This window comes from Taudactylus pleione, unplaced genomic scaffold (assembly GCF_031769625.1).
Source record: "Taudactylus pleione unplaced genomic scaffold, aTauple2 ptg000314l, whole genome shotgun sequence".
Classification (NCBI taxonomy): Eukaryota; Metazoa; Chordata; class Amphibia; order Anura; family Myobatrachidae; genus Taudactylus; species Taudactylus pleione.
The window spans coordinates 18,055,456-18,070,051 of NW_028284715.1; the positions used below are offsets into that span (position 1 = coordinate 18,055,456).

Consider the following 14,596-nt stretch of genomic DNA (forward strand, 5'->3'; position numbering starts at 1 on the left):
AATGTGTCTCGAGAAAAAATCCACGAAAAGTGCAGTTTTTTCGCCCCCGAAATGGTTAAAACACATAGGTCCGTGAATTTATCCTATCTGTTTTTGCCCAAATTACCCTATTATTTCAGATGAAATAATAGAATAGGGAGAAAAAAAACATCTGCGAAAAATGGGGACAACCTGCGAAAAATCCCCGTTTTTCTCTTAAAAAATATATATTACTGACTTGACGTAAAAGCATTTATTTTCACCTTAAAAACAACAATCTACTAGATATAGAGCAAAAATTTCAGCATAAATTAGTTACAACCTTACATAGGTGTAATAAATACTAAGGCCGGTATCCCTTTAGCTGCAAAAAAATTTCGGACGCAAAAAACTTTTTTTTGATGATTTTCGTGTCTTTTTGGCCAATGTTTTTCTCATGGTATCCAATTAAACCCCATTTTTTACGACCAAAACTTTCTGTTTTTATCACGAAAACACATAGGATCCGTGAAAATTTGCAGACCTATGTATTTTCACTGCCGTGATAGGGAGAAAAATGGCTTCATATCACAAAATCCCAGTTGAGTGCCAGCATCGGGGCTAATTCATCATTACCACTAGTTTTCTTCTAATTGTTTGAAATTAGACTCCAAATCTGCATCCGCCCCCCTTACGCATTTAAAATTAAATGCCAGATCTATAGTATGTAATCTTGCAAGCAGGGCCCTCTTTCCTTTATGCCTATCTGTTATTGCCCAGTCTTGTTCTATTACTGTTTGTTTCCAATTGTAGAGTGCAATGGAATATGCTGCGCTATATAAATAACTAATAAATAAAAGACGCTAGGTCTGATCCTCTCCTGCCTCAAGAAATATCATAGTCCAGATATGAGTTCCCCACACACCCTGTTAAAAATATCCTATACCCCAGATCTGGCCAAACTAAAAATATAAACAAATGAAGAATCTAGAAGTGGAAAATCCCTCTTATAGACAAACTGTTGCCTGCTTCCACTACACATGAATATATATTATACCTATACTCACATATGTACACACACTATAACATAATATTAATATTTTAGAAATAGTCACCACTGCAGAAGGTTACAAATATTTGAAAAAGAGCAAGGGTTGGGCCCGGGGCGCACTGAGGCTATACCTTTACTAGTGTGTGTGTATATATATATATATATATATATATATATATATATATGACACACACATATTATAAACTAAACCCCACATGGTTGTTGGTCATCACATACACACACACACACACACTGGGAGCCAGGAGAGGAGGGGCCAATCTGTAATGGAGCTCAGCTCATTGGCTGCTGGACTCAGGGGAGGGTCCAGCCACTGTAAAGCACAGTACTTGCTAATAGGGGCTGGCTCCAGTAATCCCGGACTGCTACACCCCCCAAAACTCTGCATCTGCGGCCCCACTCAGCATGAGTGTGGGTCTTAAGGTGCACGTCCACTAGGCGATATTAATGTGCGATTACACATCGTTCAGTGTAGGTACTGCAGGGAATGGGGATCAACGGTACGATTATGATGTTGTAATCGTACTATCTTTCCTTAGTCGCCTAGTGATGTGCGGCTTTGTGACATATACTGATTGAATGAAAGCACCATCAGAGCGGCCCGGAGCACACTCTGCATGTCTCCTAGCCACAATCTCAGAGCAAGCACAGCGCGTCTGTGACCTGAATAGCAACATTCTACCGGCACGGGGGCTGATGGCACCTTGCACCCCTGACCCAGTCCGCCCCTGTTTACCCTGCATTTATAATATACTGTAGACATGTCATCATTTTGACCTTTTCAAATTATATACAAATTGTCGACATAGACAATTAGGTCACTGCACATACTGCAACCTGCAGTCGCAATATAGGCAGGTGTACAACCTTTGCTTACCATTTAGTGCAACTAAGCAGGGGATTAGCGCTACTGTTATTGTCATTTGTTTAACGTTACTATGAATGGCATTAGCGCCCACGGCAATTCATGTTTGCTGCTGTGGAACTACACATGCCAGCATGCCCTACTACAGTTTGAGCAGGCCCTAACAGCAGCGCTACAGTGATGGGGTTTAGTGGCCGTGGCAATTAGTGAATGCTGCTGTGGAACTGCACATACCAGCATGCCCTGTTCCAACAGTTTAAATGAAAATACAGTCAGGTGCATAAATATTGGGACATTGACAGAATTTTCATATTTTGGCCTCTAGTCACCACCACAATGGCTTTGAGATGAAACAAACAAGATGTGCTTTAATTACAGACTTTCAGATTTAATTTGAGGGTAATTACATCCAAATCAGGTAAACGGTGTAGGAATTACAACGGTTTCTATATGTACCTCCAACTTTTTAAGGGGCCAAAAGTAATGGGACTATAAATGCAAAAGCTATTTCATGGACAGGTGTGGGCTATTCCCTCGTTATTTAATTATCAATTAAGCAGGTAAAAGGTCTGGAGTTGATTCTAGGTATGACATTTGCATTTGGAATCAGTTGCTGTCGACTCTCAATATGAGATCCAAAGAGCTGTCACTATCAGAGAGGCAAGCCATCATTAGGCTGAAATATCAAAACAAACCCATCAGAGAGATAGCAAAAACATTAGGTGTGGCCAAATCAACTGTTTGGAACATTCTTAAAAAGAAAGAATGCACCGGAGAGCTCAGCAACACCAAAAGACCTGGAAGACCACGGAAAACAACTGTGGTGGATGACAGAAGAATTATTTCCCTGGTGAAGAAAAACCCCTTCACAACAGTTGGCCAAATCAAGAACACTCTCCAGGAGGTACGTGTATATGTGTCAAAGTCAACAATCAAGAGAATACTTCACAAGAGTGAATATAGAGGGTTCACCACAAGATGTAAACCATTGGTGAGCCACAAAAACAGGAAGACCAGATTAGAGTTTGCCAAACAACATCTAAAAAAGCCATTACAGTTCTGGAACAACATCCTATGGACAGATGAGACAAAGATCAACTTGTACCAAAGTGATGGGAAGAGAAGAGTATGGAGAAGGAAAGGAACTGCTCATGATCCTAAACATACCACCTCATCAGTGAAGCATGGTGGTGGTAGTGGCATGGTGTGGGCATGTATGGCTGCCAATGGAACTGGTTCCCTTGTATTTATTGATGATGTGACTGCTGACAAAAGCAGCAGAATGAATTCTGAAGTGTTTCGGGCAATATTATATACTCAAATTCAGTCAAATACTTCAGAACTCATTGGACGGCGCTTCACAGTAGATGGACAATAACCCAAAGCATACTGCAAAAGCAACCAAAGAGTTTTTTAAGGCTAAAAAGTGGAATGTTATGCAATGGCCAAGTCAATCCCCTGACCTGAATCCAATTGAGCATGCATTTCACTTGACGAAGACAAAACTGAAGGGAAAATTCCCCAAGAACAAGCAGGAACTGAAGACATTTGCAGTAGAGGCCTGGCAGAGCATCACCAGGGATGAAACCCAGCGTCTGGTGATGTCTATGCGTTCCAGACTTCAGGCTGTAATTGCCTGCAAAGGATTTGCAACAAAGTATTAAAAAGTGAAAGTTAGATTTAGGATTGTTTAGTTTGTCCCATTACTTTTGGCCCCTTAAAAAGTGGGAGGCACATATAGAAACCGTTGTAATTCCTACACAGTTCACCTGATTTGGATGTAATTACCCTCAAATTAAATCTCAAAGTCTGCAGTTAAATCACACTGTTTGTTTCATTTCAAAGCCATTGTGGTGGTGAATAGAGAACAAAATATGAAAATTCTGTCAATGTCCCAATATTTATGGACCTGACTGTAGCATTACAATGGAGGGTAGTATCATCTGAGTTGCTAACTGCAATCAGTCTGACATGACAGGCTCACTACGTACCGGTCACCAATAGTTCTTATTTTTGCAATGTCGACATTCTGTCTATATTTTGGTTGTCGACCTTGTGATTTGTCTATATTTGGCTGTCAACTTTTTGACCCTGTTCACAACTAATTTTTTCACTGTCAAACTGCTGACATGTTGGGGTATATTTACTAAAGTGAGAGTTTTTAGAAGTGATGTTACCCATAGCAACCAATCAGATTCTAGCTATTATCTTCTAGAAGGTGCTAGAGAAATTGTAAGTAGAATTTGATTGGTTGCTATGTGCAACAATTACACTTCTAAAAACCCGCACCTTAGTAAATATACCCCGTTGATTGTCGACCTTATGCCTGTGTCGACCTTTTGATAGTCTAAGTTTTGACTGTCTGAATTTTGGCTGCATCCAATGACTCTGATATAACCATAGAATAGCTGATCACAGGATGTATAGATATAGACAGCAAGCAACCACTTTTGTGGTACAAACCTATGTGCCTTACTAGCAAAAATATTGACTTATTTCTGGGCAAACTGTGTCATATAGTCATGAGATTATGTTAAAGGTAACTGCGGCTAGACGCTAACATACAGAATAGTAAACATGTGTATTATTTGTTTCAATGACCATTCAGTCATTTGTCATCAAAAGACATTGAAGTGCCAAAAGTCATAGGATGGCAGTATGTAAAAGGTAATGGTAGGTGTGACATCTTGGTAGGTAATGGTAGGCCCAGACCCACATCAGTCTATACACTGGCTAGGCTGCTCATGGCAAGGAGATGTGAATTATTGGAGTTCAAACGGGGCACGATAGTGGGTTCCCAATGGATGGGACATTCCTTTCTGAAGCTCACATTCGACATTCTTCGATCTACAGAGCCACGTGTGTACCGGGAATACCTCATGAAAGGCATTACCACCCACCGTGGAAGTTGCAGTGGCCGAACACGGGTACTTAATGATCGTGACCAGCGGTGGCTGGCCAGAATTGTCTGTGGTAACAGACAAGCGACACTGGCTCAAGTCACATCCACATTCAACGTGGGACGTACCAGACGCACTGGACACAGCACCTCACCTGAGCTTCTGACATCGCTAATTGGACCCTGGAGGACTGGCAATTTGTGGCGCGATCCTATGAGTCACAGTTCCAGTTGTTTTGGGCTGATGGTAAGTGTCAGATTTGGCGCAGACCCCTTGAGGCAATGTACCCCAGTTGGCAACAAGGCACCGTACAGGCTGGTGGTGGTTCCATAATGGTGTGGAGTGTGGTCACGTGACATGGATTGGGTCGGCTGGTCTGCCTGAACACGTCATTGACCGGTAACCGCTGCGTTTATTTGCTTGATTATCATTTTCAGCCCTTCGTGGACTTCATTTACCCCCACAACGGTGGAATGTTCCAGCAGGATGATAGACCGAGTCATAGATCCCAAGTTGTCCAGATTTGGTTCTAGGAGCATTCTTTTGCCCAACATGAACCCAATAGAGCATTTATGGGACGTGGTAGAGAGGTCCATTCGCACCCAAGATCCTGCACCTACAAATATCACAGAGCTGTGTGAAGCTATCCAGACGGCATGGGTAACCAACTCTCCAGAGGTCTAGAATCGATGCCAAGTCAAGTTACTGCACTTCGCCAGGCTAGAGTGGGTGCTACACGATACTAGGCATCTATCCCATGACTTTTGGCACTTCAGTGTATATCAGTGTGTGTATATTATGTAGCCAAAAAATATATATGACATAACAGGAGTTTATACTTAAATACATAAATCTGTCATGTGCTTTTCACTCCTCTGCAGCAGATTGCCAAGATAGAAGGAAGGTGGTTATTTTTTCTTTTAACACAGTAGGCACACAATGGCTGATACTGTAGCTTTGCAGACTAACTTTGCAGAAATACAAATTGTGGATTGGTTGATTCATACACAGAGGGAGATGGCAAGTAATGGAAGAGCAAATCATTCTCAGTATTTTTACATGTACTGTTACATATCCCACCAGGACACAGTTCTATCGATGTGGGAGGGGTGGTAGACATCTGTAATGGGTTGGGAATGTAATACTTTACTGGAAGATCAGATTAACACCAAGCAATGTACTCTAAATGAACAGGTTATATCCGCATATTGTATTTTAGTTTCATGGTTAACATTCCGTCGAGAGTGGTGACAGGCCCGGGTTACGTCGGAGGGCGGGGGCGTGGCCATGTTCTCTACAAAAAAAATGTTTTCAAAAAACTTTACGCAACGCCGTATGCTGCACAGGGGGGCGCCAGTCCAGCACATGCTGCTGGTAGAAGAGAGGCTGCTTCTTGGCTTCTTGGATAGTGGGACATCTGTACTTCGACATGTAAGCTGCTGAGTAAATACTAAACTGCACTAGCCCATGGCTGGTTATATATAGATCATTATCCTGCTGTTCACATCAGATAACAGCACAAGAAGGTTTTGTACAAATTATCTAACCCTTACAGCCACTTTATAAAACTTTGAGTAAATAAACAGATAAAGGTGAGGTTCTCATGTATGAAATGCTCCAGGCTCGGGAGCAGGTTCAGGGTGTAGGCGATTCCCACAGAATTACATCGCAAAGCAGCGATTAAGTTCTATTATGGTACGAAGGCTGAATGAGTCACTGAATGTTTCTTTAATGGAGAACTCAGCAGCAGCCTTGAACATGTTATAGTGTATTCAGTATAACACAGCCATGTTCTCTAATGAGCGTGCCAAAGAAAAACTGTCTACATATTGTGATTTTCATCTCCCAAACCTAGCTATGAATGTGTGCTATGATGTATACTACTGTATGCTGCTCGGCTTGGGGAGATGTTTTTGAAAGTATTCTATGTACAGTATAATCAAACCTCAAAATTCTCTCACCTGAACAAGGTTCAAGATCTGTGATATACCTGCATGCACTGCACATTGAGGATACAGCACACAATAACAAATATATACAAGTTTCACAAGCATAGCTACTACAGTTCCTTTGTTTTGCTATTGGTCACTGTATACTTTGGTCCTCTTGTGTGTACTTGTACCAAACATTTGCATATTATATTCTGTACATTATGGACTAAGGGCCTGATTCAGACCCACTCGCGAGCGGACAGCCGCTCGCAAGTGGGTCGATGGTGCGCATGCGCGAGACGCGACGAGCGAAGGACTTTCCTTCGCTCGTTGTGTCTGATCAAAGGGGGCGTGCTGTCGATGTTGATTGACAGCACGCCCCCTTTGGTGGGCGTGCCGGGGGCGTGCCTGCCAGACGTCAGAAACCGGCCCCACTGACATCACTAGTGATGTCAGTGGGAGTGATTTTTTCTCTGATAGAGCCAAAATCACTCCTGGCCTTGCGGTTGAGAAACTCAACCGCAGGCTTCTACTCGCACTGGCAATGGTCAAGACCATCGCGACCATCATCCTGCACGCTCGTATAGGCTGTGGGTGGTGACCCACAGCTATACGAGCGTCCAGGAGGACGCTCCATATTTATGGAGGTGGGCCCTGATTCAGAGCGAGCGCTCTGGTCAGAGCGTCCGGCTCTGAATCAGGGCCTAACTGTGTAAGCAGGAATCCCACCTAGGGGCGGAGCAAGTACTCTGGGCACCGGCAGTGGGCGGAGACACTCATTGACAAAGGGCCGCTATTAGTGGTGATAACTAAATGTTACGTATCGCCATAACAGGGGCTGATCATGATAAATAGGTCCCTATATCACAGCACAGCAGGTCCTGTCAGAGAGCAACCTTGAGCTTACAATTACAAAATAGTTGAGGAGCCGTAGGTTACATTAGTATACGGCCAGCCACAGAAAATACTGGAACGGCTATTCTATGCATGGTACCTAAAACCATCTTAAGAGTAAGGCTACCGCTCATGCAGTGCTTCACCTACAAATCTGACAGTATCTTGTGGTAGGTGCACTATAGTTGCCTAAATACTGCCGGCTCTGCTCAATTATATGTGCTCTCAGCCAGCTGCTCTTCCCCCTTCACCAGCATTGCTTCATGGGCATTGCCCTAGTAGACCATTCACGCCTCAGTCCGACACTGTGAAAGATGAGGTTTTTTCACTTGAACTTTCACCCTCATGCTGGCTTTGACTCCTCCCCATGTGCACTTCTATATCGGGAAGGAAGGGGAATTAGGGTGCAGTAGCCAGCACTTGTCCCAGGCTCCACGCTACACCTTTGATCCCACCATTGTAAAACTAAAATCCAGGACAGTACTGGGGTCCAAGCAGAGGAATTAATAATTCTGATTATACACAATGAAATCATACTTCCTTGCCCTGTCTGGAATATCTGCATGCCCATATACCCAGAGTCATTACACTTTGGCCCCAGAGTCCTCTCTAACTGCCAAGCTATAACATTATTTCATACCTTTAGTTTAGCACTTGCATGTCTGGTCAGTCTGGGACCACACTCTGCCTTTGCCCTTCTTACTTCCCCCTCCCTGCATTGAATTGTCTCCTGCTCCCCCTCATTTAAAGCGCTAACACTGCACAGTCCTCACGTCATGAACCTTGTATTTTTTACTTATGCGGATGAATGGTTCCATATGTTTCGCACAGTATGTAATTTAGATCAGTTTTTTTTCCCTGGAATATTGTTTTCAATCACACCTAAATCCTTTTCCCAAAATCTAAAGCTATACCAAATCTAGAATTTGGCACAAACGTCAATCATTCTGCAGGCCATAGACCTGGATGGATAAATGGGATAATATACAATCAGTCATTTATTAAGTTGCACCAAAAAGCCCCTCTTGGCTCGTTAGGTCCCATGGGGAGTCTGCTAGCCTGGGGGGGGGGAGAGGGGCTTATTGCCAGAAATGAGTTTTAAGTCGCAATGTGATGTACTAGGATACACCAGCAGACAGTGCTAATTAAATTGATATGTGACACTTGTATATCTGTGTGCGACTGAGTCTCTAGATCTGTGTAGGAAGTGCTGCAATGTAGCGGTCGCTGCTTTTTTCATTCCAAGTTCTGTTGTGCGTCATATACGGACTGTGGTGCACACAGATATACAAGTGTCTCATATCAAATTAATCAGCTCAGTCTGCTGGTGTGTCCCAGTCGCACCACATTGCCACTTACACGTGTTTCATGCAAGAAGAGACGCCCAAGCAGAGTTGTGAGGGACCTGGCGGCTCACTCACACCAGGCAAGTCGCGCTTCATGGCCTTTAGGCAGAACTCCACCTTTCGGTCCGTAGCATCCTTCACAGGGAAGACATGGAGGGCATGGGCAATGTGGCACTACGGACTAGGCGTGTCACATGAGAATCCACCGGAGGATCTTCGTCCTCAATCACTAAAGCTGTGCGGACTGCCCGAATAAGTCCAGGAATATATACCTTGGACCTAGCGTCCGACTCTTTAGTACGGAGAGGTTCCTGGTCCGAAAGATCCAGAATCTCCCCATCATCAGACGTCACGTCATCATCCTCATAAGGAGCAGACAGAGACGCCACTGGCCGCTTATGAGGACGCAACACAGACTCCCCTTGTAAAACGTCCGACAAGTGCTGTACAGAACTTGTCAGCGAATTAACCCACGCAGGCTCCTGAGAGACTGTGGGGTACCATCAATTGTCTCGGGAAACCCTGCATGGGTGACAACACCACTGACTGCTGGGACAATCCCATCTGTGAGAACGCAGGTTGCAGAGTTAACTGGCCCACCAGGGTTGTAAGCGCTTTGGCGAAACAAGCCCAGGGCGGCTTCTATACCGGTGCCGTGACAGTAATTGGCAGCGCCAATAAATAACACTGCCAACATAGCACCTCCGCGTTACCCTCCCCCTCCGCTATTGGTACCTTGCACGTAGTACACAGAAGCTGGAGAGGAAAGTCACTCTCAGACATGATGGTAAGTATGTGACCCCTCTCACTGATACTTGTTAGTATAGTGTGAGACCACCCTGCAATCACCGCACCGCAAGGGCTTTAGCAGAAAAGATCAGGGACAGTGAAAAGGCTGACAGAAGAAAATGAAAGTACAGGCAGCAGCGCTAGCAGAAGTCACATACAATGCAAAGAAAATAATTCCTGCACTATCAGCGCTGATTATCAACTACGCAGACACAGAGCCTGGTAGGACACAGTGCTGCATACACAGACCTGACCAAGCGGAGGAGAGGTATGCCAGGGGACCCAGACCGCGATGCCTCCATTCCAAGCATCCAGCAGCGTTCACCATGTGTTTCTCAAAGATGGCCACTGAGGAGCATAGAGGAGGCTGGCCTGGGGGAGAAGCGCTGCCACAGGGCCAGTCAGCGTGTGCAGATAGGGCTGTGTGCAGCGGGGGAGGCGCCGGCTGTGAGACAGGGAAGGCGCGCTCCCCTGGCATGCATTTAACCCCTGGGACGCCGCAGCGCTACCGCTCAGCCGCGGTCCGCTGTCCCAGGGGGGTAGTGGAAGCGCAGGTTAGTACCTGGCCCCACGCTGCAGCCAGTCCCCAGGGAGCCCCCTGCCTGGGGACTCTGAACCATGTTCTGCAGGGTCCCACCGCGGGACCCCGCTGCTTACCTTGTCCCCCTTAGATCCGGCCATGGTCCCAAACATCTGGGGTCACCGCTAGCTGTGACCCCAGATGCTTACCAGCATCCCCGGATCGGTACCGGCGTTCTGGTACCGGCGGGGGTGTAGGGAAGACAGCATGGACGTCAGTACTGACTGTCCATGCTATACTTCTAGATGTGCAACAGCTGCATAGAAGAAAACTTCAGGGGCTCTTCTTTAGCTCCCCTCTAACAGGTGCATCCGACTCCGGCCGGGCACCAGACGAAACTGAGATGCCTTGGCTCGGGGGCGAGGTATAGGAGGGAGACCCTAGTGCATCCTGGGAGGCTGAAAACTTTAACTCTATGGTGCCCGATGCTTGACGTCATCACCTATACCCCAAGGTATCCTGTGGATACCCTATGGACCCTGATGTAGAAAGAGGAGCATACTCTTGGAAAAAACAGACCCCACTGGAAGGGACCGCTGCCGGAAGAAAAGTGTTTTCTCAACCTGTGGGGAACACGGTATCCAGTACTGGCAAAAAAAAGAACGTTCCTACCAAACCGAAAATATTGTAAGGAACATTCTGGTATAAGTGCCAAAAGGCCCTTCGAGCCCAAACAGCCATAGCTGAAGTCCCTCAGCTATCTGTCTTGCATGGCTTCCCACACAGAGTCTACCGCGAAATTGCCCACCAAACCGGCAGGCAATTCCTGGGTGTACTATTGTAAATTCCTTGGACAAGTCTGTCAGCCGAAGTGACCATAGTAGACGCCAATTATGCCAAGGCTCGCCAAGCCTGGGTCTTGTCCCCCGAGCATATGAAAATAGACAGGAGACAACCCTCCAAGGGTTAGCTAGCAGATCCCTAAAAAGATGTTGCATGCGTTGAGCCAAAGGTCTGTCGCAGCGAGAACAGTGGGATGTGCTTCCACCTGGGTACATAATTAGTTGGAAGCAAATGTGCAAGGAATGATGACCTCGTAATCTGACATCTCCTCGGCCTCAGGACGCAGATGCCTGCGCGTCACCGGGCCCTATGCCCCATAGGCTCCTGAGGGCCACTGCCCGTTACCTGTGCATGAGGCCAACTAGCAATATCCCTGCCAACGAACCCCGGATAATTAGGGTGGTGGCGGGAATAGAACCCACAATGCGGTGAGGCAACAATGCTAACCACTACACCGTCCATGCCGCACCTTGTAACAGAAGACAGTCGTCTGATTTACTTAGTGCACATTAGCATGTGACCTAATACATAGGCAGCTAATAGTGTGACATGGGCAGTCAATATGACTAAGCAACACAAGACATGTAAATTTTGTGACAGTGTACATACTTAGGCTCCACAAGTATAGGGTACATACAGAGGCCCCACACGTATAGTGTACATACAGAGGCCCCACACGTATAGTGTACATACAGAGGCCCCACACGTATAGGGTACATACAGAGGCCCCACACGTATAGGGTACATACAGAGGCCCCACAAGTACAGTATACACACATAGGCCCCACCAGTATAATGTACATACATAGGCCCCACAAGTATAGTGTACATACATAGGCCCCACCAGTATAATGTACATACATAGGCCCCACCAGTATAATGTACATACATAGGCCCCACAAGTATACTGTACATACATAGGCCCCACAAGTATAATGTACATACATAGGTCTAACAAGTATAGTGCAGGCTTGCCTACCCTCCCGATTTGGCCGGGAGCCTCCCGATTTTCGGGTGCTGCTCCCGGGCCCCCCGGAGAGGCAGGCAAGCCTCCCGGAAGCCTCCGACCCTCCCGTCCTCCCCCCTGAAAAGATTAGAAACCCCCGCAGCTGGGGAGCCGGTGACGCGATTCGCGCTGAATCGCGTCATCGCGGCCCCACCCCCTGCTTCACACTGCCGAAAATAACGGCATTGTGAAGAGGGGCGGAGCCACGATGACGCGATCATGCGGCTCCGCCCCCAGCTCCAACCCCAATATACCACCTTCTGGCTGGCCCGCCCCCCGCTGTTAGCCGACAATCAGCTCCCTCCCGGAAGGCTGGAGCTGATTGTCGGCAAGTATGGTATAGTGTACATACAAAGGCCCCAATAGTGTACTTGCATAGGTGTCCAGTACTTAGCTTTATTGAAGCTGCAGGGGAGAAGTGGAGCCATCCTGTGAAGGGCAGGAGAAATGCCAATGGATGACGCACTGTGCATCCCCTGCTGAAGGCAGGGCGCGTCGGATATGCTGCTCCTGGAGAGAGAGTGCAGCACTGTAAGCTCCGCCCCCTCCATGTCCACGCTCCCCAGACCTAGAGTAATTCTCTTGAGGAAAACTCTGGTCAAGCCCGCTGCACCCAGGCAGCCTGTCAGCGTGCGCGCACCCCCTGCATGCATGGGAGCCGCCATTAAAGCCCCGAAAAATGGCTGCTGCCATCCAGGACCGCTCCCTCCGCCGGCACCCTCTAACAGGGTGACCGCGAGTGCCGGTCCCCGGGCCCAGGTGGTTTCAAACGGAGACCAGAGTGCTGTGGGGGCGGTCACTGCTAAACGCGCCCGCCCCCCCCCCCCCCCCCTGACATCGAGCAGCGGCCGCACTCAGGCGCACAGCTCACCTAATTGAAAAGAAAAATAAATATTACAAATCGAATGAAAAACTAAGTTACAATAAAGAGCTGCGTAGTAGCCCCATAAAATCGTGCCCTTACTCCTCAGGCACTTAAAGAACACTGAAATTGTGGGATTGCAGGGGAAAGGAGCGTAGGATTTAAAGCTACAGTTTTATTAAGTGCCAGCTCCAGCCCCAACCTACAATCCCATGGTCCAGTGTTCCCCAGCCTTGCTGCAAGAGAAAATGTTATTACCCCTTATAACATTTCATTTTACTTTCAAACCGGAAATAATATGCATTTAGAATGCAAGTTAAGCGCATGTAATGACAAAACGGACGGATTAAGAGCTTAATGCAAAGAAAGTTCCCATTGGTGCAACAAGCCACAGCTAGATTTATTATTACAATTATTATTATCTATTATGACATAGGCAGATTAGGACTCCCTATTACAAAACATATGTATTTATGTATATTTTAAAGACATAAAATCAGCTCTGCTTTATATTTAAACTTCTCTCTAAAATGATAATGCTGAAGAGCCATTATCGTAGGAAAGGATGCACTCTACACAACATAATTGAACAATGTAGATTTCCTACAAGGAATAATATATATATATATATATATATATATATATATATATATATATAGATATATATATACACACACATATACTGTACATACACACACACACACACACATATATATATATATATATATATATATATATATATAAAATGTAATATTGTATAAAAGAAGAATTTTGTTTGTTTCTTTGTTGGCGAATATCTTCCACAGCTCTCGAGGTACATCTGACAAATCTGACATAATATAAAAAAAGTAAGCTATTAGACCACATAGCGACAACGCGACAAATCTTATATGTAAAATTAATTGGTCTGTTTGTCTGTCTGTCCGGTTATGCATTGGGACAGCCCTACACTGATTGGGATGAAACCAATGCGAGGTGATCTAGTTGGATTCTGGCCAGCTTTTAGGGGGGTTACGGTCCTGGGACGCTGGGCAGAACTTTGAGCCAGGGAGCCTGTTCGGACCCGGGCAGCCTGTTCTGAGCCTTCCACTGGATGGATTTGGATGACATCACATAATAAAACTTAATTACTTGAAGATTTAAACCCGGGAAACATTGGATACTTTAGCTAGTGATGAGAAGAAAAGATAAATAAAATAAAAAGGAAACTTACATGTTCCAGGTGTACGTGGCCCTGACTAGCAATATCGAATATAACATCTTTGACATTTCTCTCCTGGCTGCCTCTGATGAAATCCTCCTGTGAAGCCCCGTGCTGCGGAGGAAAGTAAATTCACTGTAAATAAAATCAAACATCTCAATCCACCAGGGAGAACAATAAATTTTCCCCTAACATCTCTTTATTTGTTAAGAATGAAAACATTGCACAATAAACAACACATAAATGTGGAAGAGGACATGGACCATCAGTATTGCTATGGCAATGAGATCACTTCACACTCCAAAACCCAGAGTGAAAAGGACAGGAATAATAACTGCTATGGAGCTATAAATACAATAGAAGTCTAAAAAAAGGGATTTTATGTTACACCATAGAAAAGATGTGTTTGAAG

General features: G+C 45.6%; 1 protein-coding gene across 1 annotated transcript in view; it reads right to left on the bottom strand.

Moving 5' to 3' along the window:
* Positions 1-14,596, bottom strand: part of LOC148510679 (NADH dehydrogenase (ubiquinone) complex I, assembly factor 6-like) — a 73,542-nt gene that overhangs the window by 18,092 nt on the left and 40,854 nt on the right. The window contains exon 3 of the mRNA XM_088442626.1: positions 14,197-14,298. Coding sequence (XP_088298752.1) covers positions 14,197-14,298 — 102 coding nt within the window. The remainder of the gene's footprint in view (positions 1-14,196; positions 14,299-14,596) is intronic.